Source organism: Amblyomma americanum, chromosome 1, assembly GCF_052857255.1.
Source record: "Amblyomma americanum isolate KBUSLIRL-KWMA chromosome 1, ASM5285725v1, whole genome shotgun sequence".
NCBI lineage: Eukaryota > Metazoa > Arthropoda > Arachnida > Ixodida > Ixodidae > Amblyomma > Amblyomma americanum.
This window is the reverse complement of record NC_135497.1, coordinates 235,565,678-235,590,593: the sequence shown is the minus strand read 5'-3', so window position 1 is coordinate 235,590,593 and position 24,916 is coordinate 235,565,678. Positions and strand designations below refer to the sequence as shown.

At 46.1% G+C, this 24,916-nt stretch overlaps 1 protein-coding gene across 7 annotated transcripts in view; it reads right to left on the bottom strand.

Moving 5' to 3' along the window:
* The window catches only part of LOC144114790 (uncharacterized), a 126,738-nt gene that overhangs the window by 39,751 nt on the left and 62,071 nt on the right, over positions 1 to 24,916 (bottom strand). For all 7 annotated transcript variants that reach the window (XM_077648748.1, XM_077648750.1, XM_077648746.1 and 4 more), the window contains 4 exons: positions 23,206 to 23,299; positions 22,958 to 23,105; positions 18,601 to 18,875; positions 17,923 to 18,158 (listed from right to left, as the gene is read on the bottom strand). In XM_077648748.1, the coding sequence (XP_077504874.1) occupies positions 17,923 to 18,158; positions 18,601 to 18,875; positions 22,958 to 23,105; positions 23,206 to 23,299 (753 nt within the window). The remainder of the gene's footprint in view (positions 1 to 17,922; positions 18,159 to 18,600; positions 18,876 to 22,957; positions 23,106 to 23,205; positions 23,300 to 24,916) is intronic.

The following is a 24,916-nucleotide window of genomic DNA, read 5'->3' as shown; positions in this document are numbered from 1 at the left end:
GTTATGATGGGGTGCAGCCCTTACAAGGGACCGACATTTTTATTTTTTCGTAAAATTTTTCCAACCATAGTGAAGCCCCAATTATGCATCCCTTTTTTATGCTGGAATGCGCATGCTTACAATAAATTAGCACAGTCCCAGCGAATCCTTCAAATACATGGATTGAAATTATGAATAGGATGTGTGCCTGACGACAAGAGCAGATTGCCGGCATTAAGTAAAACAGGCTGCTAAATCAGGATTCCTCCCATTAAGTAAGACACGTTTCCATATCAGTTTACTGGCAAGCGTCACGTGATTCGAAGTTAAAGTCATGATCAAGTTAAAGTCATGATCCTCCTAAGGTCCGGCGCTCAAGTGAAAGTAATGATGCCTTTGGCTCATGGCTCGGAGCAGTGCACCATGCATGCAACCCACGGCCATCAACGTGAGGTGGTGCGCACTTGGCCTGCTTTTCCATGTGTTTCACTTCCGAAGGCGTTATGGAAATCATATAAGTTCAATTTAATGCGAGGTTATTGTGAGATGGTGAACTGGTAACAAGCTTAGACCTTTTATAATCAAGTGACTAGATTTAAAGCCACTTTCACAGCGAGTTCAGTGCAGTGCACGCTAGGCCTAGCAAAACTGAGTGAACGGTGCAGTACGACAGCGTGTATCACCACAGCCTCGCAGGTGGCGTGTCACTGCAAGCAAATACGTCGCTAGTACTTCCTATTCTAGTTTTTTGCACAACGTAACGTTTTGTCCTTTCTGATGCGAATGCCAAGTGCACAACACGAGTTCACAGCACTGAGGCTCTGCGTGTTCGCGGTTCGAGGCGGAGTTCGGCACACAGGATGAGACTTGCGTGGCTGTGCCAACTGTTGCAGTCAATTATAGTCCATCAGTTCCCAGCATAATGTACCACGCGGACAAAATCATGCACACATGCAGCAATTCTGCTGGCTGCCTTCTTTTTTTTCATATTAACGGCTGGTAAGTTGGGGGTGCGGCCCTTACACTACTATATATGGTATTTCTTGATGCAATTTTGAATTTTAATGTGTTTTCTTTTGCATTGACAATACTGAAGTATGGATACGTACCACATTAGAGGTCATTTACGAAATCATTTGGTATAAATCTGTACCCTTTTGTTTTTCTACAAAACTAGTGGTCAAAACTGCTCGGAATGGATGTCATTAAATTTCTGCAGTCATTCTGAGTGCAATTTCACCATTTGTATGCATGCGAGACATGCATACAGCTTGCAACTTTTAAAGAGTAAATGTGGAATTGTAATACACAAGGAAAATTGTAAAAAAATTTCGTGAAGGTCACAGCAAAACTTTGTAAAAAAAATGGCTAATGCGTATCAGGTGCACACAATGTTTTAAATTAAAATGACTGAAGGCGGCGTATAAGAACAGTTTCGCTTCAATAATGCTTTAAGCTACAGAAGATAACCTTCACTAATCAAAGTTCATGTACCACTGCGTGGAAAAGGTATGTTGATGGACACCTACAGGCCTTCAACATGCACAGAAGAGCAATAAATATTCTCCTGGACATTAATTTTGCATGAAGAAGACCAGAAAGCAAAACTAGCATCACTCCAGTAGAGATGCAGTCGTAGGAGCTCAAAACTGCACTTGCAACCTTCTTTATAGGTCATCAGTTTTAGTTTCTGGTTTATTGGGGTTTAACATCCCAAAGGAGATGCCGTAGTGAAGGGCTCCGGAAATTTCGACCACCTGGGGTTCTTTAACGTGCACTGACATCGTACAGTACACGGGCCTCTAGCATTTCGCCTCCATCGAAATTTGACCGCCGCGGCCGGGATCGAACCCGCGTCTTTTGGGCCAGCAGCCGAGCGCCGTAACCACTCTGCCACCGCGGCGGCTCAGTTTTAGTTTTTAAGGTTGCATGCCCAGAATGAGCATCCAGATATACAGTAAAACCCCTCTATAAAAGTGACTCAATGCAGCAAATATCTTTACTTGTTGGTGATGGCATGGCTATGAGGATGCTCTCTAGTAATTAATGGGATACTTACTAAACACAATGTTGATTTATAAAAGAAATGCTAAATTCCTTCCATCCTGCTCTTATTGTCCCTTTCTGTGATAATTATTTATTTTCAGTTATTACATCTCATGTTATTACGTTTTTAATTTTGTTTATGTCTTGTAGAAGTAAGAGGCAATAGTTAGGAAACGCGCGCAACATAATCGTTTCCCAGTGCTTCGCACTGCCATGCCACCAACATTCACCATTTTCTTCCCTACTTTTCACTGCACTTTTATACCCCTGTCACACGGGCACTGCAAAGGCCTTTGAAAATCAGGTCCTTATATCCAAAGGCGTAAGGAGTGCAGATACACGGCACAAATGTTGCGCCTTTGCCGATAAGGGCCTTGGAGGCGAAGGCGCTAGTCAGAGGCCTTTGGAGGCAAAAGGCACAGCCTTTGAGAACCTACAGGCAATTGCAGTACCATCTAATGTCAAAAAGTACAAGCAATAAAAAACAGATACAGCCAACAATGTTTGAAAACATTTTTTTTTTTAAATACGAAAGGTGTGTCTGGCTTTGCTTTTTGTACAGGTGCTGATATCTTGTGCCCAGATTTCAAGACAGTGAAAGTGTTGCAGCAACACAGAGTGCCCCTGGTGGCCATGGCAATATACAAAACCTGCTGCTGGTGATGAGAGTAGCTGTTGCAGTACTTTTAAGGAAACAATCAGAATAAAAAAATTGTCTGAGCTCAATGAATGAACAGAATACCCCACTTTATTTTTAAAACACTCACTTCAGCCGCCTCGAGCACAGCAGCTGGTGCTAAGCCTCGAAGACTGTTTTACCCTTGGGGTGTGGTGCACCGTATAGCTGCGTAGCTGCTCCTTTAAGCTTTCGCTCCTTTGGTAAAAAAAGGCGCCTTTGCTGGAAAGGCCTTCGAGGAATGCCGTGTGACAGGGGTATTACAGGCTTTCCTTTCTCAGCGACCCGCACCGCCTTCTTTCCGCATTCATAGCCAGCTTTGCCATTTTTCTGTGCATGCCATGCGCTTTGCCTCATGACCCCAAGGACTTCCAGAAGTTGGCTTTTCCTCAGTGCTTGCGAGCTTGATGGTGAAGCTATATCTTAAAGAGCACTGTTTTATCGTCTTTGGTATCCATTTGACTCCGAATGTAGGCCTCGAGCGTGCCGTATTATCATTTTGCAGGAAGAACGTCACCACAGCGACGCCACCGCTTTTTACTACAGCCATTTCCTTGAAAAAAATGTTTACTATAACCAAATAAAAATGTAGTCATCTTTGTAAGGCCAAATGGGAGCGCAGTTCCACTTTACTATATCCAAGTTTACCATAGCGGGGTTCTACTATTTATTCAAGTTGATTGAAATTTTACTGCCTCTATTGAGAGCCCGTGGTACAGCAGTGGAATGGGGAGTCCACCTCTTTGGACTCATCTACTATCTGCCTCTATTGAGAAAAACTGCCCGAAAACATCACCCCATCTTATCTGTTCGGCTTCACTGTGTGATGCCACTGACTTCACTGCACAGAGCCATGTGGATTCCTTTCTTGGACAAAACAGGTGCCTCTGTAGAGATGCCAAGTCCATATCTCTCGTCATATAATGTAGACATATGCAAGATAACAGCCATAGAACTATGAACATTCCTATTACATATAAGGCAGCATAAAAAAATCATTAAACTAGCAGCAGGCTGAAAACAATGCTTCCTGATGGCCAGCAGTTAATATTTTGGGCTGCTTCCTTGAGTTCTACAGGGCCAAAACTAAAACCAGACTTTCCGACATCATCCTGAGGCTCACTGCTACCACTAAAAATTAATTACCTTGAGGCCTAGGAAGTTTAGCATGCTCGTTAGAAAAGTGTTGCACTGCGCTCTTCATTCCTATGCTAAAAGTCAGAAAGTGCATAAGTAACTTTTACATAGCAATGGGTATCCTGCTTCTTCATTTGTTACGATTTCTGCTTTTGAGGCAGGCTGTTTTTAGTGTTGTGAATGAAAACAACGAAGCAGTGATGTTGCAGTATTCTTCATCACACGACCTATACTGACCTTCGACGACGACAGAGCCATTGCTTGGCTGCCAAGACCGAAACAGGTGAAAGAAGAAATATGATTGCAAATTATTCTGCGTTGTTGAAAAATACCACATGGTGATTCATGAATAGTAATGTCTTGCGCATCATTACAAAGAAGAAAACACACAACTCAAACTTTTAGACTTGTAAAACTAGACTCTAAAAAAAAAAAAAACATGCTGCAATAGATGGTACACTTTGCCTTGCGTGGCCCGAAAAGAAGAGACGACCAGCCACTGTGGCAACTGCAACGCAAGTGGTTTATTCTGTATACTTTACGCAAACAGCATGTGCATCAGTTCCAACCCTCGCACCACAGGAGCTTGCGACCGAATACGTGTGTAAGTGGTCGGTGTTGCCCACTCACATCAAGGTGCAGCTTCATGCATGCTTGTTACGTGCTGACCTTGGCTTTGCTCAGATTGCTCTAAAGCAAAAGCTATTAGCCAAACAGCTCACTTAAGCTTCTTTTAAAGGTGTTAAAGACCGAATAAATCAGTTCTCGGTAGCTACGCATGGCCTGTACATGCATGGTTGTAAATCAGTCTGTTGTAACAGTATTTTGATTATGCAGACTTCATTTACCAGACCGAAATTGTGGACACTATTAAAAGCTGCTGTAAAGAGATCGCACTGTAATATAAAGTAACTTTTCCACATTTACGTGAACGAGAATTGTTCCATTCACATCTATAGTTTCCGTGCTGTATCTGGTGCTGTCTCTATAGGCAAGGTGTGTAACGGGTTGAAAGCAAGAGCATCCCCACTACCACTTTGGTCCAAAGTCATTTCAAAATAGTCGCAGCACAGCTTTATCCGCAGCTGTCACTATCAAACATGCTATGCCACAACATCTGTGCCCCATATTCTTTCCTGCCTCCTGATCAAGTAGTGTTGTCAGACTGACTCCCCTGTATCTAAGGACAACTTTAGGGATTCTTCGATATTCTCAGATGTCAATAAAATATGTACTATAAGTTCAGCTCAAAGTTAAGATTGCGTTTACCAAACACAATCTTAACCCGATTCATGGTGTCAGGCAATTTTTATAGCCAGGCCTGTGCATAATGACGTCACACATGGCACAGCCTGGCCACTTGCCCTGACAAGGAGCAGACAGACGGCGGCCTGGTTCTTGACAGCAAACAGGTTTTGCAGGTTCGGCTGCAGTCTTTGGCTCGCAGTTTTTGTGGTTCTTGATGTGACTGCGGTGACTGGTATTGTGTCATGGGATGCAAGCAAATAACTCACAAAAGATGACTAGAGTGCATTCACAAGGTGACAAGGTGCTTCGTGAGAAGTGGATTTAAGCTGTCTAGCACCTTGACTGGTCCTCAACTCCAAGGGCATGTGTTTGCTCGGAACATTTCATGTGGGAGGGCTACACAGACAACGTATTTCTAAAGGAAGTGTTTGACTGCAGAACGCTGCACTTGCAGTAGGTTGTTGAGGCCGGATGCTGTGCCAACTTTAATACACAATGGCTAAGCTGCCTATCGGACAGTGGCAAGTTTAGTAGATAGTTAGAAGGTGTCTTATTCTAATTAGTTAACAATGACTGCATTATCTCTTTCAATAGCCTCCATGATATCAGTGGCCACCGCCAATGGCCAATAATGTTACAGAGGCTTTTGGAGCGTTTTAGACTAAGAGGCCCCAAACCTTGAAGCCCCCAAAAGGTTTGGAACATCATAATGTGCATGCACAGAATCCAAGGCATGCCTTGTGTCTTTGGCTTGCGTTAAGGGGGTACGCGACCCTTGAAAACCGAAAAATCGCGAAAAAGTCAATTTCTGGTAAAGTGCATATTCCGGCAGTATGTGTCATAAACTATCTTTTCTGTACATATGAGCGACTAATTCGCCATGAAAGTACTTCAAATTAAATTTCCAACAAGCCGCAGCGGCCGCTGAGCTGCGAGAAAGCGCCGAAAATACCCCAACTTCACGCGGACGCTGTTTCTCAGCCAGCGAACCAAGCGCCGCCATCTTGGTCTTGTTTTGTTCGTGAATTCTTGCTCTTTCTTTTTGCCGCCTTCGGCGACGACAGCGGCGGCATGGTGGGAGCCATTGGGACCCTCAAAGCGCCTTTCGAGTTTCCCGCGTTTGAAATGCAAGCCTGCAATTGGGCGAAGGGCGCGCTCCTTGAGGACGTGGGTGATCGCGCGGTCGCTATTGTTTGCTGCACACGCTGACGCGGCGGTCCCCTCCGGCGGCGGCCGGCGCGTCGTCCACCCCGGCTCTTTCCTTTTCTCGTTGTGATCGCCGTTGTCGCCGTCTTTACAATCTCTCGCTGTGCTGTCCGAACAGTTTCCTGCAGACTGTGACGCGGTCAGTCACGATGCGTCCAACAAAGCTTAAGGGCACAGGGTAAGCTAAAATTAGAAAAAAATCGTTTTTTTTTTCTTTTGGAATTTTAGAAGTTCAATTCTTTCTACACATGTTCCATGATCGCACTTTCCTCAGAAAGCCATATTTACGGCTGAAAAACGCTTTTTCCGAAACCAAGTAGTGAGCGGCCACGCCCCCTTTCAGGATTAACGTCAATTTTTTCAACCAATAAGTCCACCACCTGATTTCAAAACTTGTCTAAAATCAGCTACATATAAAAAATTGTCTGGCAACTATTGTACAGCTCCTCTTTTTTAGCCAAGACAATCCTGAGACGCTTTGCACGTTTTTTCCACGTTTCTGCAACCTTCATGCAGCTGCGTCCGAGTGCTATCCCTTTCGATCAGTATTGTAAATTGTGCCGGTGTTGGTTGCTGCTGATAAGTTGAGATGCCCAGGGCAAAGAAGGCCTTCGTCAGGCGTGAATTTCACGGCAACCGCTACGCTCATCGTGAAAAAGCAAAAGGATGTCCACGACCGAATGAGATCCCGAACGCCGAACGCGCCAGCTCCTCGACATCGAAGCTTTCAAGATTTTCTCTGTGCTTCCAGGAAGAGGATGTGCTACAGAGCAGCAGCCAATATGCCTTAATGGACATGGACGGCATTTGTGCCACAATTACACAGATTTGTGTGTGCAGAGAGTGCGGTGGAAGTGTTGAGCTCATCGAAATTGTGACAAAACGGGTAGGTGTTGCAAGCGTTTACAGTTTGAAGTGTGTAGTGCCGCACAACGATTTGAGACGTCGAAGAAAACTACTTCTGGCCTCTATGAAGCCAACCTCAGGTTAGTGTATGCCTTGAGGTCCATTGGTAAGGGAATGGCTGCAGGAAATATACTCTGTGCTATGCTAAACCTTCCTAAGCCGCCGACAAAGTTTGCGAAATACAATCAAGAGCTTCTAGGTCACATCGAAGCTGCTGCTCAGGAGTCGATGAAAAGGGCAGCTGACGAAGCTGTGCAGCTGAATGAGGGGGATAAAGACATCGCAGTTGCTCTTGATGGAAGCTGGCAGAAGCGAGGCCAGACTTCCAATAACGGCATAGTCTCTGCGACCAGTGTAGACTCTGGGAAAGTGCTGGATGTGGAGGTTTTGTCTAAACATTGTCCAAAGTGCAGCATCAAGGGTACAAACAGTGACCCCCTTCATAGAGAGGTGTGCCAAAGCAACTACCAAGGCACCAGCGGTGGAATGGAAGTCGCAGGAGCACTGAAAATTTTCGGCAGGAGTGAGGAGCTTCACGGCGTTCGATACGTCAAATACCTTGGGGATGGTGACAGCAAGGCTTTTATTATGGCTGTGAAGGCACAAATGCCATATGGTGATTCCGTTGAAATATCCAAGGTTGAGTGCATAGGGCACGTGCAAAAAAGGATGGGCACAAGGTTACGAAGGCTAAAAAAAGGAAACAAAGCAGGAAAACTCTCTGATGGAAAGAGCCTCTCGGGCCGAGGCCGACTGACTGATGCAGTAATAGACAAGCTCCAGACGTACTATGGTTTGGCCATCAGAAGAAATGTAGGAAACCTAGATGAAATGCGAAAGGCCGTTTGGGCAACCTTCTTCCACTTATCGGCCACAGACGATGACCCATGCCATGGACTTTGCCGAAAGGGACCTGATACGTGGTGTGCCTTCAACAGAAGTCAGTCAGAGGGCAAGCCATTTTTCCACAAGGAGAGTTTGCCTGCATCTGTCTTGGAGGCTATCAAACCCATTTATAGGGAGCTATCGAAGGCTGAGCTCCTAGAGAAGTGCCTGCATGGGCGAACTCAAAATGCAAATGAGTCGTTCAACCATGTTGTTTGGGAACGCGCGCCAAAGAATGTGTTTGTTAGGCTTCGGACCCTACGGATGGCAACACTGGATGCTGTTATTTCATTTAATGATGGTAGCATCGCACGGGGCAACGTTTTGAAGGCGTGTGGATTGAACCCAGGGAGCAACACCATCAAGTGGCTGAGGGAAGCTGACCATAAGCGCATGTACTTTGCGGACCGAGCAACACGACAGCTTACAAAAGAGGCCCGACAGTCAAAACGACAAGCCGAAAAGCGAAAAAATGACGGCGACAGTGACTACGAAGCAGGGGGCTATTAAACCAATTACTATGGAGGCGTTTCTGCGAATAAAAAATGGTTTTTCACATCTTTTTTCTCTTTACGCTCTATTATCTCAAAACAGTGTTTTTTTCTTACAAAGGTACCATTATTTCCAATGCCTTTCAAGACAGACGGCTGATTTTTTTTTGCAATCATCTACATAAGTGTTGCCAACTACTGAACTAGAATTAAGCAATTTCACTGAGCAGTTATTCTGGTATGAATTTTGAAATGCGCAAAGAAAGGCCAGATTTGTGTACTACCGGAAAAATTTTATTAAAAATCGATTTTTCAACACATTTCAAATATTCTAGTTCAGTAAAAAGAGCACAAAATTTGGCAAACAATGATATATGTATTATTAGGCTACTGTTATTAGTTAGTGAGAAACATGTACCTCAACATGGCCTAAAATGCATGGGAAGTATAGGGCTTACCCTGTGCCCTTAGGACGCTACACGCGTTCGGTGCGCGGAAGCGTGCTATGAAGTTTGTTCGGCAACGCATGCCACCAACAAAGTCCATTGATGCTTCCAGCCGTGTAACTTCTGCTACATCGCTACTAGACAGCGATTGTGTCGCCGCTTCTAGCGAGGTACCAGCAGCTTCATCAGTGCAGGAATGCGTTGCTTCGGGAATGCCTTGTGTACCGAACGCATCAACCTCGGCGACTGCGACCTCCAGCTCCTGCCTCGCATCTATCCCGAAGCACGACAATGCGTCGTCCGCCGTTCACTAGGAAACGCATTTCCTGACGTGCGAGGAGATCGAGATTCTGGCTGCATCTCGGGAACCACTTATTGGATTTCGATGGAGTTTTTTTTTATTCCGTACCTGAATAAATTTCTTAGGGCAAGTCAAGCTCATTTATTAAGATTATTGTGTCTGGAATTTGTCATAAGCTATTGGCTAATGAGGTCTAATCAGTGACACTAAATTCAGTGCTGTGCTAAAATTTTTCAGCAAGGAAATTCAGCAAAAGGGCCTTGTTTTGCCCTGTGGTACCTATCTAGGAATTACCATAATGAATTTCACAGTGACAGCACTGTTTTCAAATTCTCCAGTCCTGGAGTAAGGAGCCTATGTGAACCATTTTGGTATGCTCCTGTAACTAGAACCAGTGTGCACAGCTTCATAAAACTTGGTATTTCTTTAAGTGTTTGTATTTTCAGCCTACCCTGAAAATTTCATTCAGATATCTCAAGAAACAAGAAAGCTGGTGTTCTCGCAACCTTTGAGGTATGTTTTCTCGGAACGTATTTTTTGCCTGGTGTGACTGCTCATTCTGGCTGCTGCTTGGGAACCGCTTATTGAATTCCCGAGGGATTTTTTTTATTCCATACCTGAATAAATTTCTGAGGGTAAGACAAGCCGGCTTTTACAAGTTATTGTTTCTGAAATTTGCTATAAGCAATTAAAATTTGCCTACTGAAGGTCTAATCAGTGACACTAAATTCAGTGCTGCGCTAAACTTTTCCAGCAGGGAAATTTAGAAAAAGGGCTCTGTCTTGCCCTGGGGCACCTATCCAGGAATGACCATAATGAATTTCACAGTGCCAACACTACAGTCGAGCCCGCTTATAATGAACATGAGCGTCACGCGGCGTCCATTCGTTATATCCCGATGTTCGTAGTAAGTGGACCACAGCTTTAAAGACAGTTGCTTGTCAAAACACCAAATTGTTTCTTTGCAGAAAAGTCCGTGATGGACGTCTGTTTTTGCAGCCCAGATCCGATGAGGGAGGTTTCCAGTTTAAAGCAAAAGCGTGCTCTTTGCCGAGGCCCTTGGCAGAGACAAGTTGTCTGATACCCTTGTCACACGGGACTTCTTCTCGGCCTTCGCCGTAAAGTTGTCTTATTGCACTAAAGGGGGAAAACCGAAAATGAGCAGCGACGCTGCTACACGGCAAATCCAAAGAAGCTAGAACGCGGCCTCCCTGATTTGCCAAAAGTCACCGCTGTGTGTGAAGCGGTGCTAGTAACATTATGAAATTAAAGCAGACGGTAGCACTTCAGCTAAGAGTGCTTTCGTTTATGTTGGAAAAAGTAGCTATCACGATAATAAACGAGCGTTCTGACGGTGAGAAACGGATATTTTGAAACAAAGTTTCTTTTTTTTTTTTCATCGTTCTCTGTCCGACCACGGTAGGCGCACTTTTCCGTTCGGCTCCTCGTTGTGTTCGAGAAGCGTGCTTTGTTGCTTGTGTCTTTGTGCACGCAAGCAAACTCAAAACACGCACGCAACAAAGAGCAAACGAAGAAAAAACAGCAAAGCGAGATGCGCAAGCACGTGTGTGTCGATGCGGCTGCTGAAAAGCGTTCAAGTCCTTTCTTAGCAGTGTGGATGTCTTTAGTCATAGCCTCCTCTACGGTTAAGTGCACTGTAACGCAAAATTAACCATTGAATAAGATAAATTAGATATTTCTTACGGTTTCAAATCTAAAAATTGCGTCAATTTTTTATTCTTTGAGCTCGCTAGCTGGCGCTGCCGTCTGGGTTGCTCCTTTAAGCAACTTTAAGGCCGCTGACGGCCGCCTTTATTGCTACGGACCTTTATCGCAAAGGTCTCGACACTTTGTCGTGTAGATGCGCGTCACACGCCTTTGGAACAAAGGACCTTAATTTCTAAGGCCTTACAAGTGCCCGTGTGACAGGGGTCTGAGGCTCTCTATGTAGCACATTGCTAGTGGCGCGCTTATGGGTGTTGGCTCCGAAGTTTCATCCCCATCCGATTCCTTTGTGTCACTCTCGTCCCGCACTTCAGAAACGATGCCCTCGACCGTGCACAGTTCCGCGGTGTCAGCGTCATCATCGACAGAAACAAAATCATTCCAACCAATGTCATGACCCCCCATATCAGAGTCGACAACAAGCTGCCACAAATCGCCGCCGGGTTGGTCATCTTCCGAAGCATCAGGCTCGGCATCGGACACTCAACGAAGCCGGCCTTGCGGAAGCAGTTCCGCACGCCAGTCGCCGTCACCTCCGCCCAGGCCGCTTTCATCACCTCTACCGCCACTGATTACAATGGCAAATGGGCACGGTGTTCCCGTCCACCATCCCGAATTTCAACCAGCGCCCGAGATTTGAACAAAGCCAACAAAACGCCCGCACCGCAACATGATAAACAACAAGACTGACAAAAGCACATGACGCGGTAGACGTGCAACATGCACAGGCAGCAATCAAGCTAAAGATACAGCCACATAGCGCCAGCGGCAAGACCAATGAGGGGCGTCCGTGAGCGTCAGTGCAGCCACCTCTTGGCTCCCACGGAAAGCCTGCTTCATGGAGAGTGGCCTCCGCGATCGGCACCGGCGGCGGTGCGGTTGATGCGGAGGGCATGCGCGGATTTGCAAGAGAATGAGGAGAGCGGAGCGGAGCTGCGAGGAGGGGTGGGGAAGGCGCGTCAGCACGGAAAGGGTAGCTCGCTTCAGAGCGGTACAAAACGGGGTGGGCAGTTTGCCTGGGATGAGGCTCGAGGAAACATGCCACGCGCCAGGTGCACAAAGGGGTCGGAGTCAGGTTATCTCGCATCGCGGCGCCGGGTTTACGCCGTTGGTTTGCAGTAACAGGGCTTAATGACGTTCGTTATGTACGCGTGATTTTGTGCCATTGAAACAATGTACATTTTGACAGTCACGTAGGTCTTGTTCGTTATAAACGAAAGTTCGCCTTAAATGGGGCCGTTGTACGTGGGCTTGACAGTATATTTAAATTCTTCAGGCCTGGAACTAGCAACCTATGTGAACCACTTTGATATACTCCTGTAACTTGAGAAGTAGTGCCCACAGCTCCAAGAAACTTAGCTTTTCAAATGGTTGTGCTGTGAGCCTACCCTGAAAATTTCTTTCAGATATCTCAAGAAACAAAAGAAGTTCGTGTTCAAGGGTAGCCTCCCCCCTTAAGGGGCACATTAATTTTTTCGAAGCAGAGTGTGCCCTAAAGTTGCTTTATGTTGAGGCATTAAGGCAGCACCCATTGAAGTGGAAGCCACCATGAAGGTGTCCAAGCCCGTTATACCACGTGGCACAGGCTGGGACAAGTTATTTTTCTTTCCTTTCTTTAGTCCCAACAAAAACTATCTAAACCTCAAACTAATGAATGTGAAAGTGCCCAAGTGAATAGACGATTTTTATATTTCATATTCACTTCTATACCACAGATCCGATACTGACACACCTCTTGTTAAAAGCCTGCAGCAGTACCTGAAGCACCACAACTGCAGCGAAAGCTGGAAAAAGTGCTGCCAACATGGGAACAAGCAACAAAGGACGAAGCAGCACTGGCATGCATGGAGGTTGCAAGGCACAGCGTCTGGAAAGGAATGTGCAGGGAAAACAAAACACAAGGCAAAATAGCAACAACAAAAGGCAGGAGGTGAAATGAGTATACTGGAGCACCATATGCAGCAGCTAAAACAGCTACGCCAACTAGCAACTACAGTCGGATTCAACTCGCGAACAAAGCGGCAGACGCCCCTCAGAGGAGGCCCTCCAGCCGAAGGCGCCGACACATTTTCATGATGCTGCAGTTAATCCCATTAACCCCTGATTGATTCCCTTTCATCTGCCACCCCTTTGGATGTCATACTAACGGGTCCAAGAGGATTAACCACAACATCATGAAAATCAATCAATGCCACTGGCTGGAGGGCCTCCTTTGAGGAGCATTTCCTGCTTAGTTTTTGAGTTGTATCAGACTCTACAGTCAAACCCGGATATAATTAACAGTGTGATTCAACGCGATTTGTTCTCTAAATAGAATTCAATATACCTGAACCCACTTATAACGAACTTTAGTACCAAACTCATTGCATATGAGGTCGCGAACAGTGGAGCAAAAACGCGCTGACAGAAGAAAAACCATTCCACTCACCATGAATTCTACTCTAAAAGTAATTTATTGGTGAAAAATGTATACCCATTTGCAGCAGGTAGTGATTTTTTTTCCCTGAACACGTTTAGCTTCATCAATGAGAATCACATTTTCGACACGCGATATCATCTCAACGAACTCCTGTCCACTTCCCTGTGTTCCCAAACAGTATCGTCACAGCACATCAGTAGCAGAAATGGCATTGTCAAGCGCCAGGTCAGGGCGATCATATTACGGAGCGGTGTATGACTTCCAAGAACCCTACAGAAGCCCCACTACATGGCTTAGAAGCAAACCTTCTGGGCTCTAAACTTTTGAGAAAAACTGTATGTTGATAGCGCACATTCTGTTATGTAGTGCCTCACGGAATGGCATCGTCATATGCGTGTAGCTCAAAGCAACAAATGCACAACGACGCAATCGCACGTCGCAGGAAAATGTAGATCAAAGGCAATAAAGTGGCTCTCCTTCCTCACTCGCTTGTGTCCCCACTGACCTGAAACTGACAATAGTGCTGAAGTTTCAAATTCCAGGGCAAAGCGGTCCTGCACGTTTCGGAAGTTACAGTTGCGTTACTACCACTCTTCCAGGAAAGTGACCGCCAGAGCAAGCAAGCTGGGTAAATGGCGCACAATTCGAACTTTCATTAATGAAACTGATTTCTCTATTAATTACTTTTTTTTACACATGGAGCTCCATGCATCCCGCAGGGAACGGGCACCAGCAGAAGGCATGTGCTATGCATGGCTCGGTTGGATCTACATTAGACCCTGCAAGTAGGCAGGCTCTGCCTACAGGTCGACCCCCAGTTTCGATTGGTCATTTAAAAAAAAAATAAAGACCACTTATATGTGGCAATATGCAATACCACATTTAGGATGCAATGTACAAGTCCTCAGCTGCTGTCCGGCTGCTTGCATTTTTGCTGCATCCAGTCACTGTTAATGCTGGATTGTTAACGTAAACATGCAAACAACACAGCAGTGAACTATACAATTTATGGTGCTATTTTCTGCAATGTTGTAGCCTTGTGAGCTGCATGTCAATTAGAAAATATAACTGCAGTCAAACGTCTTTTTATGTCTCACAAAACTACAGTGCTCATGCTTTTCAATATGTATATCTTTCTATGAGCCATGACATAGTAGCTCATATCAAACACCTTGCAGAGGGTTTCTCTTGTAGCACTGTCCAAGGGGGAGTACAAAAAGTCATTCCCCCCCCCTTCCCATATTGCATGTCAGGAAGGAAAACAAGAAAGGGGAGGAAAACAAAAAAAAAGCGAAAATGTATTAGTTACTGGCCTACTCACCCACACTTGCGCCATCGTCCTCGCTAGTCACAAATGAGTGGCAGTGCTAGTGCTGCAATCATCACTGCTGCAGTCCCACAGCACGTCGTCCTAACGTCATCCAGGGAAATCTCGCACAGCAAGTCATCGTCCCCCAAAATCCCGTATTTCGCAAACAACCGCACCATGACATCACATGAAACTGCTGACAATTTTGCCTCACTGCAGCTGCCACACCTGCATTACCTGTCCCAAAACGTCGAACTCGGGGGGCCAAGCACGCAGTTCGTCTCTTTGGCGCAGAGAATGACAGCAACCTCGAACGTACCGTATTTACACGATTGTAAGCCGACCTCCCACATCACAATCCTAAAAACAAAAAAAAACTTGGAGGTCGTTTACGCTTGGCATTTATTAATATAGCGCGATAGCACTATCCTGCGGCCTGCATTTATCGCCAGCCGCTATTGGCTGCAACGCGCGGGAGCGCCCGTGGGCAAATTCCAATACGAAGATGTATGACTACTCGTTCACACTTGCGCCATCGTCCTCACTAGCGCTGCCGTCGTGATCGCTGCTGCGGTCCCACAGCTCGTCATTCTAACATCGTCATGCAGCTAAATCCCGCACTTTGCAAACAGCCACATCGCGTGGAATAGCTGAAAATTTTACCTCTCTGCAGCTGCCAAACCTGTATCACCTGTTGCGAACGTTGAACTTGCGGCCCGGCGCGCAGCTGTTCGTTTCTTCGACGTAAAGAATGAGAGCCATCTTGAATGTAGCCGTGAACGAGCGCCGGTCACTTACCGGACCCAGAGCACAAATGACGAAGTACTACATTAAAAATTTGAGAAGCGCCGCCGGCAGTAGTCAAATGCGTCAGAGCCAATGAGAAACTACGCGTGAGTGGCGTCGGCTCTTTCACTGGCTACCGACACTCCCTGGCAAAAAAAGAAAAAAGAAAAAGAAACTTGGACAACGCCTATTAAGAGTAGAATATGAATGCCTTATCGGGCCGCCGCCGCTTATCAGCAGACGCAATCTGCGGCCACGTGTGGGGAGTGGGCTGGTGCCGGTTTGCTGCTTATCGCCAGCTACCATTGGCCGCCTCACGCGGGGTGTGGATACCGGTTCTGCGTATTGACATAGCAGCTGCTCAAGGCCAGCACCAAGAGTGATGCAATGGAGCCACGCACCAAAAATGCAACCAAGCTGTAGCATGCCCGATACCTCATTTGTCTCGCCTTTATTTATGGCGCGATGCTTTGGTTTCAATTTTAAGTCAACCCCCCCCCCCCCCACTTCAGATTTTCAAATTTTGAAAAATAGGTCGACTTACAATCGGGTAAATACAGTAGCTGCGAACAAGGACACGGAGCACTAATGACGATTCATGAAGCACGGCAGTAAAAACTGATAAAACGTGTTCAGCAGTCAAGTCAAATGTGTCAAACAGAGCCAAAGACAAACTATGCATGAGAAGCGTGGCTCTTCCAACAACTACCAACACTCTCCGGAAGCACTGCTATTCCGATTGGCGGTGGTGCCACCGCAACTGAAACAGCTGTCCTTCCATCAACTATTGACACTCCCATAAGTGCCGAGTGCACAGTTAAAGGTTCAAAAAAAAAGAAAATAAAATTGAAAATTCTTCCGAACACATGCACAGAATAGCCGAATGCTACTGAGTATAGAACCATAAAGCAAACATACAACTGCAACCACGGTGTGGCATTCCTGATATCTCGTTTGTCTCACTTTACTGATAGTGTCAAGCATTGGTTTCCATTGTAAGTCTACCCCCCAAATTCGGATTTTCAAATTAAATTTCGTAAATATTGTATTGCTTCTGATGCTAATATGTATTTAGCAGCAGAAGCTACATTCATGCTATAACATAACTGGTTCACCAAGAAGCTTTAAGCCTGCTTATAGAGTAATTCCAACCAACTTTCACTCTTTAGTATGATCTGATCAAAACAGTATCTATACTCCCCTTAACAAGTGTGATATAGTTAGCTTTGATCTAAAAAGCATGTGCAAAAAAAAAAAATTGCTGCATGGCTCTCTACATCCGGTGGCAGTTTGGCTCGCAAAACTGCCATCAGCTGTGGAGTGCGAGCTGTAGGCAGACAAATACAAAAGGGAAACAAACACACCTAACTGCGTTTATTGCAAACGAAAAAGCACCGTTTTGTTTTTTCTTAGTTGTAAGACTTTGTGCCTGGATGGTGCTGTAATCTCAAATCGTTTGAGCACGAACTCTCCAAAGAAAGCAAAGCAACATGGGATTTTACCAGACACTGGCTGGCAAAAAGGAAACAGGCACAACTAACTGCGTTTATTGCAAACCAAAAAGCACCGTTTTGTTTTTTCTTAGTTGTAAGACTTTGTGCCTGGATGGTGCTGTAATCTCAAATCGTTTGAGCACGAACTCTCCAAAGAAAGCAAAGCAACATGGGATTTTACCAGACACTGGCTGGCAAAAAGGAAACAGGCACAACTAACTGCGTTTATTGCAAACCAAAAAGCACCGTTTTGTTTTTTCTTAGTTGTAAGACTTTGTGCCTGGATGGTGCTGTAATCTCAAATCGTTTGAGCACGAACTCTCCAAAGAAAGCAAAGCAACATGGGATTTTACCAGACACTGGCTGGCAAAAAAGAAACAGGCACACCTAACTGTGTTTATTGCAAACCAAAAAGCACCGTTTTGTTTTTTCTTAGTTGTAAGACTTTGTGCCTGGATGGTGCTGTAATCTCAAATCGTTTGAGCACAAACTCTCCAAAGAAAGCAAAGCAACATGGGATTTTACCAGACACCGGCTGGCAAAAAGGAAACAGGCACAACTAACTGCGTTTATTGCAAACCAAAAACCACTGTTTTGTTTTTTCTTACTTGTAAGACTTTGTGCCTGGATGGTGCTGTAATCTCAAATCGTTCGAGCACAAACTCCCCAAAGAAAGCAAAGCAACATGGGATTTTACCAGACACCGGCTGGCAAAAAGGAAACAGGCACACCTAACTGTGTTTATTGCAAACCAAAAAGCACCATTTCGTATTTTCTTACTTCTATTTTGTGCCTGGATGGTGCTATAATCTCGAATGGTTCGAGCGCAAACTCTCCATCGAAAGCAGAGCAGCAACGTGGAAGTTTACCGGACGCAGATCGTGGAACTTGAGCAGTTGCAGTGGGTGCTTGGGCAGGCTCCTTAGTCCTCAGCCTACGCGCAGGTGGTTCTTCCCGTGCGGCATCTGGTTCAGTGGCCTTGGCTGTTTCCGAGAGGCGTCTCAACTTCCGGGCTGGGGGCCGAGGCACCTCCTGGACAACTGCTGCAGTCTCGGGGCCACTCTCCTCTTTGCCGTTTGAAACAGCCTGAGGTACCCGTGGTGCGCTTGGCAGAAAATCATATGAACGATTACTATGAATATAGTACATGGGGTAAATGCACCTAAAACTGATTGCACAGGGACACCATTTTTTAGAGACTTTTAGAAAGCTTTTGAATAATTTGCTTACGAATGCACATTCGCCAAATATCAACCTTTAGCATCAGCCTTCCTATCCGGCATTTCACAGACGGGTCTGTAATTTACAAGCACCTACCTGTACAGATGTACTCAAGTATGAGAACTAACAGAATAGTGCTTTAGCACACATAATGGAAAATAATGCAAAAAAAATGCAGGGCTGTTCCTGGTACAAACACTGCCAAATAATAGAATGAATAATAACACAACTTAATCAATTTACCTGCAGATGAACAAAGGAGTTTTGGTTATGGAGGCTACTTTCACTAGAACATGGGGAGAGAAGAAAAAAGGCAGAACATTTACCTTCTGGCTGGCTTCCTGTTCAGCCAAGGTATCTTGCGCTTGCGTCGTCTATGTGGTCTCTTCACGGGTGCAGGCTGTTTCCGCGTGCGCTGCTCAGCAGCCACAGAAGCAGCGAGCGACATCAACTTAGGTCGCTTTTTCTCCTTGACCTCTTCAACCACAGGTGTTTCCCTCTGACGGTGACGCTGCTGCTGCTGCTTCTCCTGCTGCTGCTGCTGCTGCTGCTGCTGCTGCTGCTGCTGCTGCTGCTGCTGCTGCTGCTGCTGCTCTTCCTCCTAAGGAAAATCACGGCAAGTTGTGCACCCATGAGAACCATGGCCATGAGAATGAAGGCTTGGTTGCAGCCTGGCATTGTGGGCAGCTACCTCACTGCACGGCACCATACACATTACACATTATTTGGCATTAAAAGACTACACAATCAGTCAAAAATTGACAGGGCCCAAAACATATGTACTCTTGCAAGAGCTTTGAATAAAAGAGTTACAATACAGTTAAAACTCGATTTAACGAAGTTGAGGGGAGCCGTGAATTATTTCGTTAAATCGAGAACTTCGTTAAATTGAATGAGGCATTTCTTGGGCACATAATTCAGTACATTCGATTACAGTAAAACCTCGTTAAAACGTACCCGCTTAAACAGTACTTTCGTTTTAAAAGTAGTAAAGTCAAGTCCCTGACTGAGCACCCATTGAACATAATGCATTTTGCATCCGCATAAACCGTACCAGCTTATCGCGGTCGTATCGGTTAACACGTACCATTTTCACTTTTCGTCGCACTCGCGCGTGACGAATTCACGCCGGTAGCACCGACCCAAAGGACGGTTCGGCTAGCGGCGCAACAATCTTCCCTAAATACCGCCAACGGGACGGCAAGCCACACAGCTAATGACAAATTGGCGCCAAAGTTGGTAATCATACAACTAGCGCAATCTTTGGGGGTCCGTATGGTCATCGTCATGACCCCCCGCGCTACTTTCGAGTGGGTAGCGCCAACACCACGACCGGCGCCGCTAGCGCGTATGAAAAGAAACAACAAAAATTCTTACTCGACAAGAAAGGCCCGAGGGGACTACAAATTTATTTTCCACCAAAGAAGTCGGTGATCTTTGCCTGCGTGCGCTTTGTGAGCAACGGCCGCACCGATTTCTCGTAGGTCTGAAGTGCGTCCAGCGCGTCTTCCGTCCCCTCGTGTGCGCCGGCAAAATGTCGCAGCAGATCGAGAGCATCCATCACCTGACCTGGTGTCGGCACGGGAGCTTCGGCACCTGCAGGGTCGTCGGCAGCGTCTTCAGCCGTCACTCCCTCCACGCTTCCTACAAGCCGCAACATATCGGCATCAGTCAAAACTTCCGTTGTGACTGCGTTTGCGTCGGCGTTCACGTAGTCTGAGAAACTTATGCCTGTGGGCACTTCATCCACTGAGCGAAGGTGTTCCCAGGCATCTTCATCCTCGTGCACGGCGCTCGCGCAGTCCGGACCAGCTTCGGCAGTTTCAGGGCCTAGTGTACCGAAACCGGCAGTCCTGAAGCAGTTGACAATTATCGACGGCCTCAATGCTCTCCAAGCCGCCGCCACCATCTCAACCGCCATAAAAATATCTATTTTCGTCTCGCGCTTCAGCTCCAGGTTGAGGAGAACTCTGTCGACGACTCGACGCTTGTATGCGCACTTCACGCTATTAATTATCCCTTGATCCAAGGGCTGAACCACGGACGTTGCGTTTGGGGGAAATAGCGGAGCTCCACGCTGGTCAGCTCGACCTCTGCAACGTAGTGGGCCGTGCAGTTATCCAGCAACAGGCACACTTTCCTTTTCTGGCGACACATGTCACTGTCAAATTCCTTCAGCCATGTAGCGAAAATGCCACGCGACATCCACGCCTTTGAATTGGCAACGTACTTCACAGGAAGCTTTTTGGTGCCTTTAAAACAGCACGGCCTCGCAGTCTTTCCGATGACAAGCGGGTCTCGTTTGTCGGTGTCGTCCATGTTGACGCACAGCAAAAGAGTCAGCCTTTGTTTGCTGTGTTTGCCGCCGTGGCACGCCTACCCCTTCAGGGCGAGTGTTTTTTTAGGCAGCATTTGGTAGAATAGACCGCTCTCGTCGGCGTTGTAGACGTCGCTGGGGGCATATTTTCCCAGAATGTCGGGCACGTTTTCAGACTGCCAGTCGCCGACTACAGCCATGCTTACGCTGCTCGCTTCACCGCTAAGCACTTTCCCGACGATGCCGTGTCGTTCTTTGAAGCGCGACAGCCAGCCGGGACTTGCCTTGAACTCGTTGTCGCCCAGCAAGCACGCGAAAGAGCGAGCTTTTTGTTGGAGCAGGTCTCCACTCACGGGAATACTATTCTTCGCCCGCAAATCCATAAACCAGGCGAAGAGGGCCTCTTCCATTTTGCTTTGAGGAGTGGTCTTCAGCGTTTTTTTGCGCGAGAGATTCTCCGACGAAGTGGCGCGGAGGATGTCATCTTTCCCTTTCAATATTGTGGAGAGAGTACTCGCTGGAATGCCATGTGATGCAGCCACGTCACATTTCTTCTGTCCACTTGTCACAGCACGAATTATGTCCGCTTTCTCGTCCAGGGTAAGCCTTTTTCGTTTCTTGCAGGGCTCCATCTGCTAGTCAGGAGGGTTAGCGGCGCGCTTGCTCGCACACACCACGTCCGCGTTCACGATAGCAAGGCTAGACTGATGGAGGCCTAACAAGCTCAGCTTGACAAAGACGTGTGTTCAAAGACACGGGGAAATCCGCACAAGAGCGAACACAGAGCACAACACACAAACACACACAAAAAAAACACGCGAACTGCAACAGCGCCATCTATGAAATGTGGCACGAAACTTTTTTACTGCTGGCGCCATCTCGTGAGCTCGACTCAAAATTAAAACTCGTTTTGCGCCGCGCAGTTTGAAAAAAGCGACGGGATGAAGATGCTCCGCGCTGTTACCGCTGACTCGCAATCAATAAATTTTGGGGTGCTGTCTACAAAATAGACCAAAAATTAACACTTTTTCACCTTTATTTCTCGAAAAAAGATTCGTTAAATCGGGACAGATCACGGAATCGGTTTCGTTATTTCGGGTTAGTCAAAGCATTGAACCCTATGGGCGTCTGAGGTGGAATTAGGATACCTTCGTTAAATCGAGATTTTCGTTAAATCGGGTTTCGTTAAATCGAGTTTTGACTGTATTATTAAGACTGGTATCTTCAGAGCCTCACTTCAAAGGTGCCATCGCCCTTTCCACCTGGAAAATAAGCATGAGGTTCATTTCCCGAAAACACACTAATATAGATGCAGCCGAGAGGTGCCTTGTTGGACCACCCGAATAGGGGCTGAAAGCAATCTCGCCACAACAGATGTGCTTGGCCTCACCACCGCACACCTGTTACCATCCCCAAAAACGCCACACCAAAGTTTAGAAACAAAAGGACCTCTTCCAGCTGAGCGCTGAACATGTGCATGTCGAACACATACCGACCACGACGTGACTGCCTGAGAAGCACGTGCTGACCTGCATGCTGCGTAGCATCAAGGGCGTCGTCCTCATCTGCAAGTTCGAATCTTCGCTAGGGTGTCTAAAATAGTGTGAGTGGGTGTGAGCATTTGTTCATGTGAACTATACTGGATGCTCTGTCAGCAAGCCCTGCCCCCCTGTAGGAACTCTTAGTCCTAGACTGAGAATCCATGCTTTCCATTATTAAGTCAAAATTACTAATGATGCTAAAATGCCCAGTCTCTACAAAGAAACAATGACGCTGGAGTGTAACAGTATGGCTCAAGTGCACAAACATACTGAGGCCTTGTAAGAATGGCTAGCAAGCAATCAAAGTTGCTAGTCATGAAGTCGAAAAAAACATGACACTTGTTCTAGCTGCCATGCACACAGAACCTATTAAAACAGCCTTTATCTACATAGAAGCTAACAAGAAAACAAATTTTTGTTGAAACACAAAGCATGCAAATTATTGCATTAACAACTTCACACTACCACTAATCCTAATCGCAAGAACTTAGAAAAAGCAACTAATAGAAACTAACACTTTTCACCCTCCTTCTGAGCTAAGTGAGAGAAAGATGCATTCTATCCCTTCCCAATAAAAGCACCCCCTCCCCTTTTTCTCCCTGAAAGGTTTAGCTGAATCACATCACCATACAGCTAATCTACACTAGCACACCCTCCTGAGCAACCTTGGACAACACACTGACTGGGTAGAAGGTGAATGTGCAAGTTTGCAATTTGACACACTATGCCAACACAGGCAGCAACACCATTTACACAGAGCAAGTCGCTTGTACAGTTATCGCCACAAAACCTGAGCGAAAAGCAGTAGTAAAACGTTTGGCAAACCTCGGGTTCTTCATCCCTGAACTGTGGCTGAGTGACCAGGGGTGTCCAGCGAAGACACTCAGGGTCCAAGACAATCCTCCGGTCCTTTCCAGAGTGAACCTTTGCCATATGCTCACTGAGCATCTGCTTGTCAATTCTGATGACTATGCTGGAACAGCATGCAAGAGGCACAAGAGTAGCTAGCTATTGAGCACTGTTCAAATGCTAGCTTCCAAGGAAATCTGCAGGTAACTGCAATGATTACATACCGGCTTTTCTCGGAGCCCATTTTCTTGAACATGTTAAGATGCTGCAGGGTAGTTGCAATGTCATGGATATTAAGACCAGTTGATGAGGACAGACCTGAAGAAAACAGTAACGACTTAGACACACAACTCTAAGCCAAAGCAAAAAAAAAAAAATACAGGAAGAGACCAATGAAGCAATTACTGCAAAAGGCATTGCAGCACTTCTAGAAATGGAAAGAAATGCATTTTTGGGCTATATTTTAAGATTTGGTCATGTTACCTATAACTACATCCACTGAGCCACACAAATTTCTTAAATGTTCCATCTAAAATAACACTGGCAGCATGGAAGACTCCTCTCAGTCTACAAGTAGTGTAAATATATATGGTTGCCCTGAACAGTGTGAGCTTGCGATATAATTTTAACATTAACCTTTTCATTTTAAAAGACAAATTCTTCCAACATGCGTCATGTTCATGCAAATATAGTACGTTTGCACATTACTTTTCAGCATCTCAAAAGTTTAGTGACCATAAGAGTGGCGGCCAAAATGCATTCCAGCCCTTTCTGATGGCATGTGGCTAGCATTAATAATAGTGCAATATGCACGCATTGTTTATGCTTGGCTACCCTTCTGCTTAGCTCACCTTGACATAGAATGGAACTGTTCACAGGATGCTGTTATCACTCTTTTCCCCAAGCATGGCCAAACAGTGACATGGCACACACCTTCAATTGCATTCTGTCAAAAGGCCACAGCAGTGCAGCCTCACCCCCACTTCAACCAAACAAGTACGTTAAACGGCAGGGCAGCAGATAAGGAACGACATGTGCACATGTGGTGCACATGTGGTGCACATGTGCACCACGCTGTACAAGACGCAGTTGCACAGGTTGGACCGAGCCACGTTTTTATTGTCTGCGTTTGAACAGTTGACTGAAGCTGGAAAATGCGATTTCTAAGGTCTAACAGACAAGAACTGTGTAAGATTAAAGTTGCCGCCGCACAAAATAATGTAGAAAATGGTGTACAAATTTTGCCCTCTTCGCTGCCGCCTCCGTTCTACAAACAGCTGCTCAGGCAGATGGAGAGCCATCGTAGAGATTAGGACTTTCTCTGCATACAAATTATCACAAGGGCCACAAGGCCTTGTAGACTTCACAGAAGCATGTTCCCCTTTAGCAATAAAAACACAAAAATATGGCGGGTAACAATGTACATTTTTTTCACGCGCTCTTTCCAGCCGGTATGTTTTTTCCCAGCGATTCTGTGAAAGATGTTACCAGCGGGGTTCTACTGTATTCATACTGTTTTTTTAATTTTTGCTTTCTCTCCGGCTCGAGCGATCTGAAGGTGCCCAGCTCGGTAGCCATGCATCTCTCATACAATCGCTTCTTTCGCGTCGTGGCCGTTACCACCTCTGAGGAGGTGCACTACACACTTTTCCGTTTACCGCAAGCAATGCATACATGGTGCCAGTTATCTGGCCATCTCTGCGCTGTGATAATATGCTGTGACATGGCGTCAGTTGAACACTGTGCTCTCACAGTTTAAGCCTGAAGTCAACGAGCAGGTGCACCCAGTGCTTATGCGCCTTTTAGTACACTGGGCATGATCTGGCCATACCAGATCCCTGCAGGAGTCCCGCCTTACCCCTACTGGCAAGAAAGCTTCCTTCCAAAAAAGCGCATCCCTGCAAGAGAGTTTCCCCACACTTTTGCGTGAAGGTG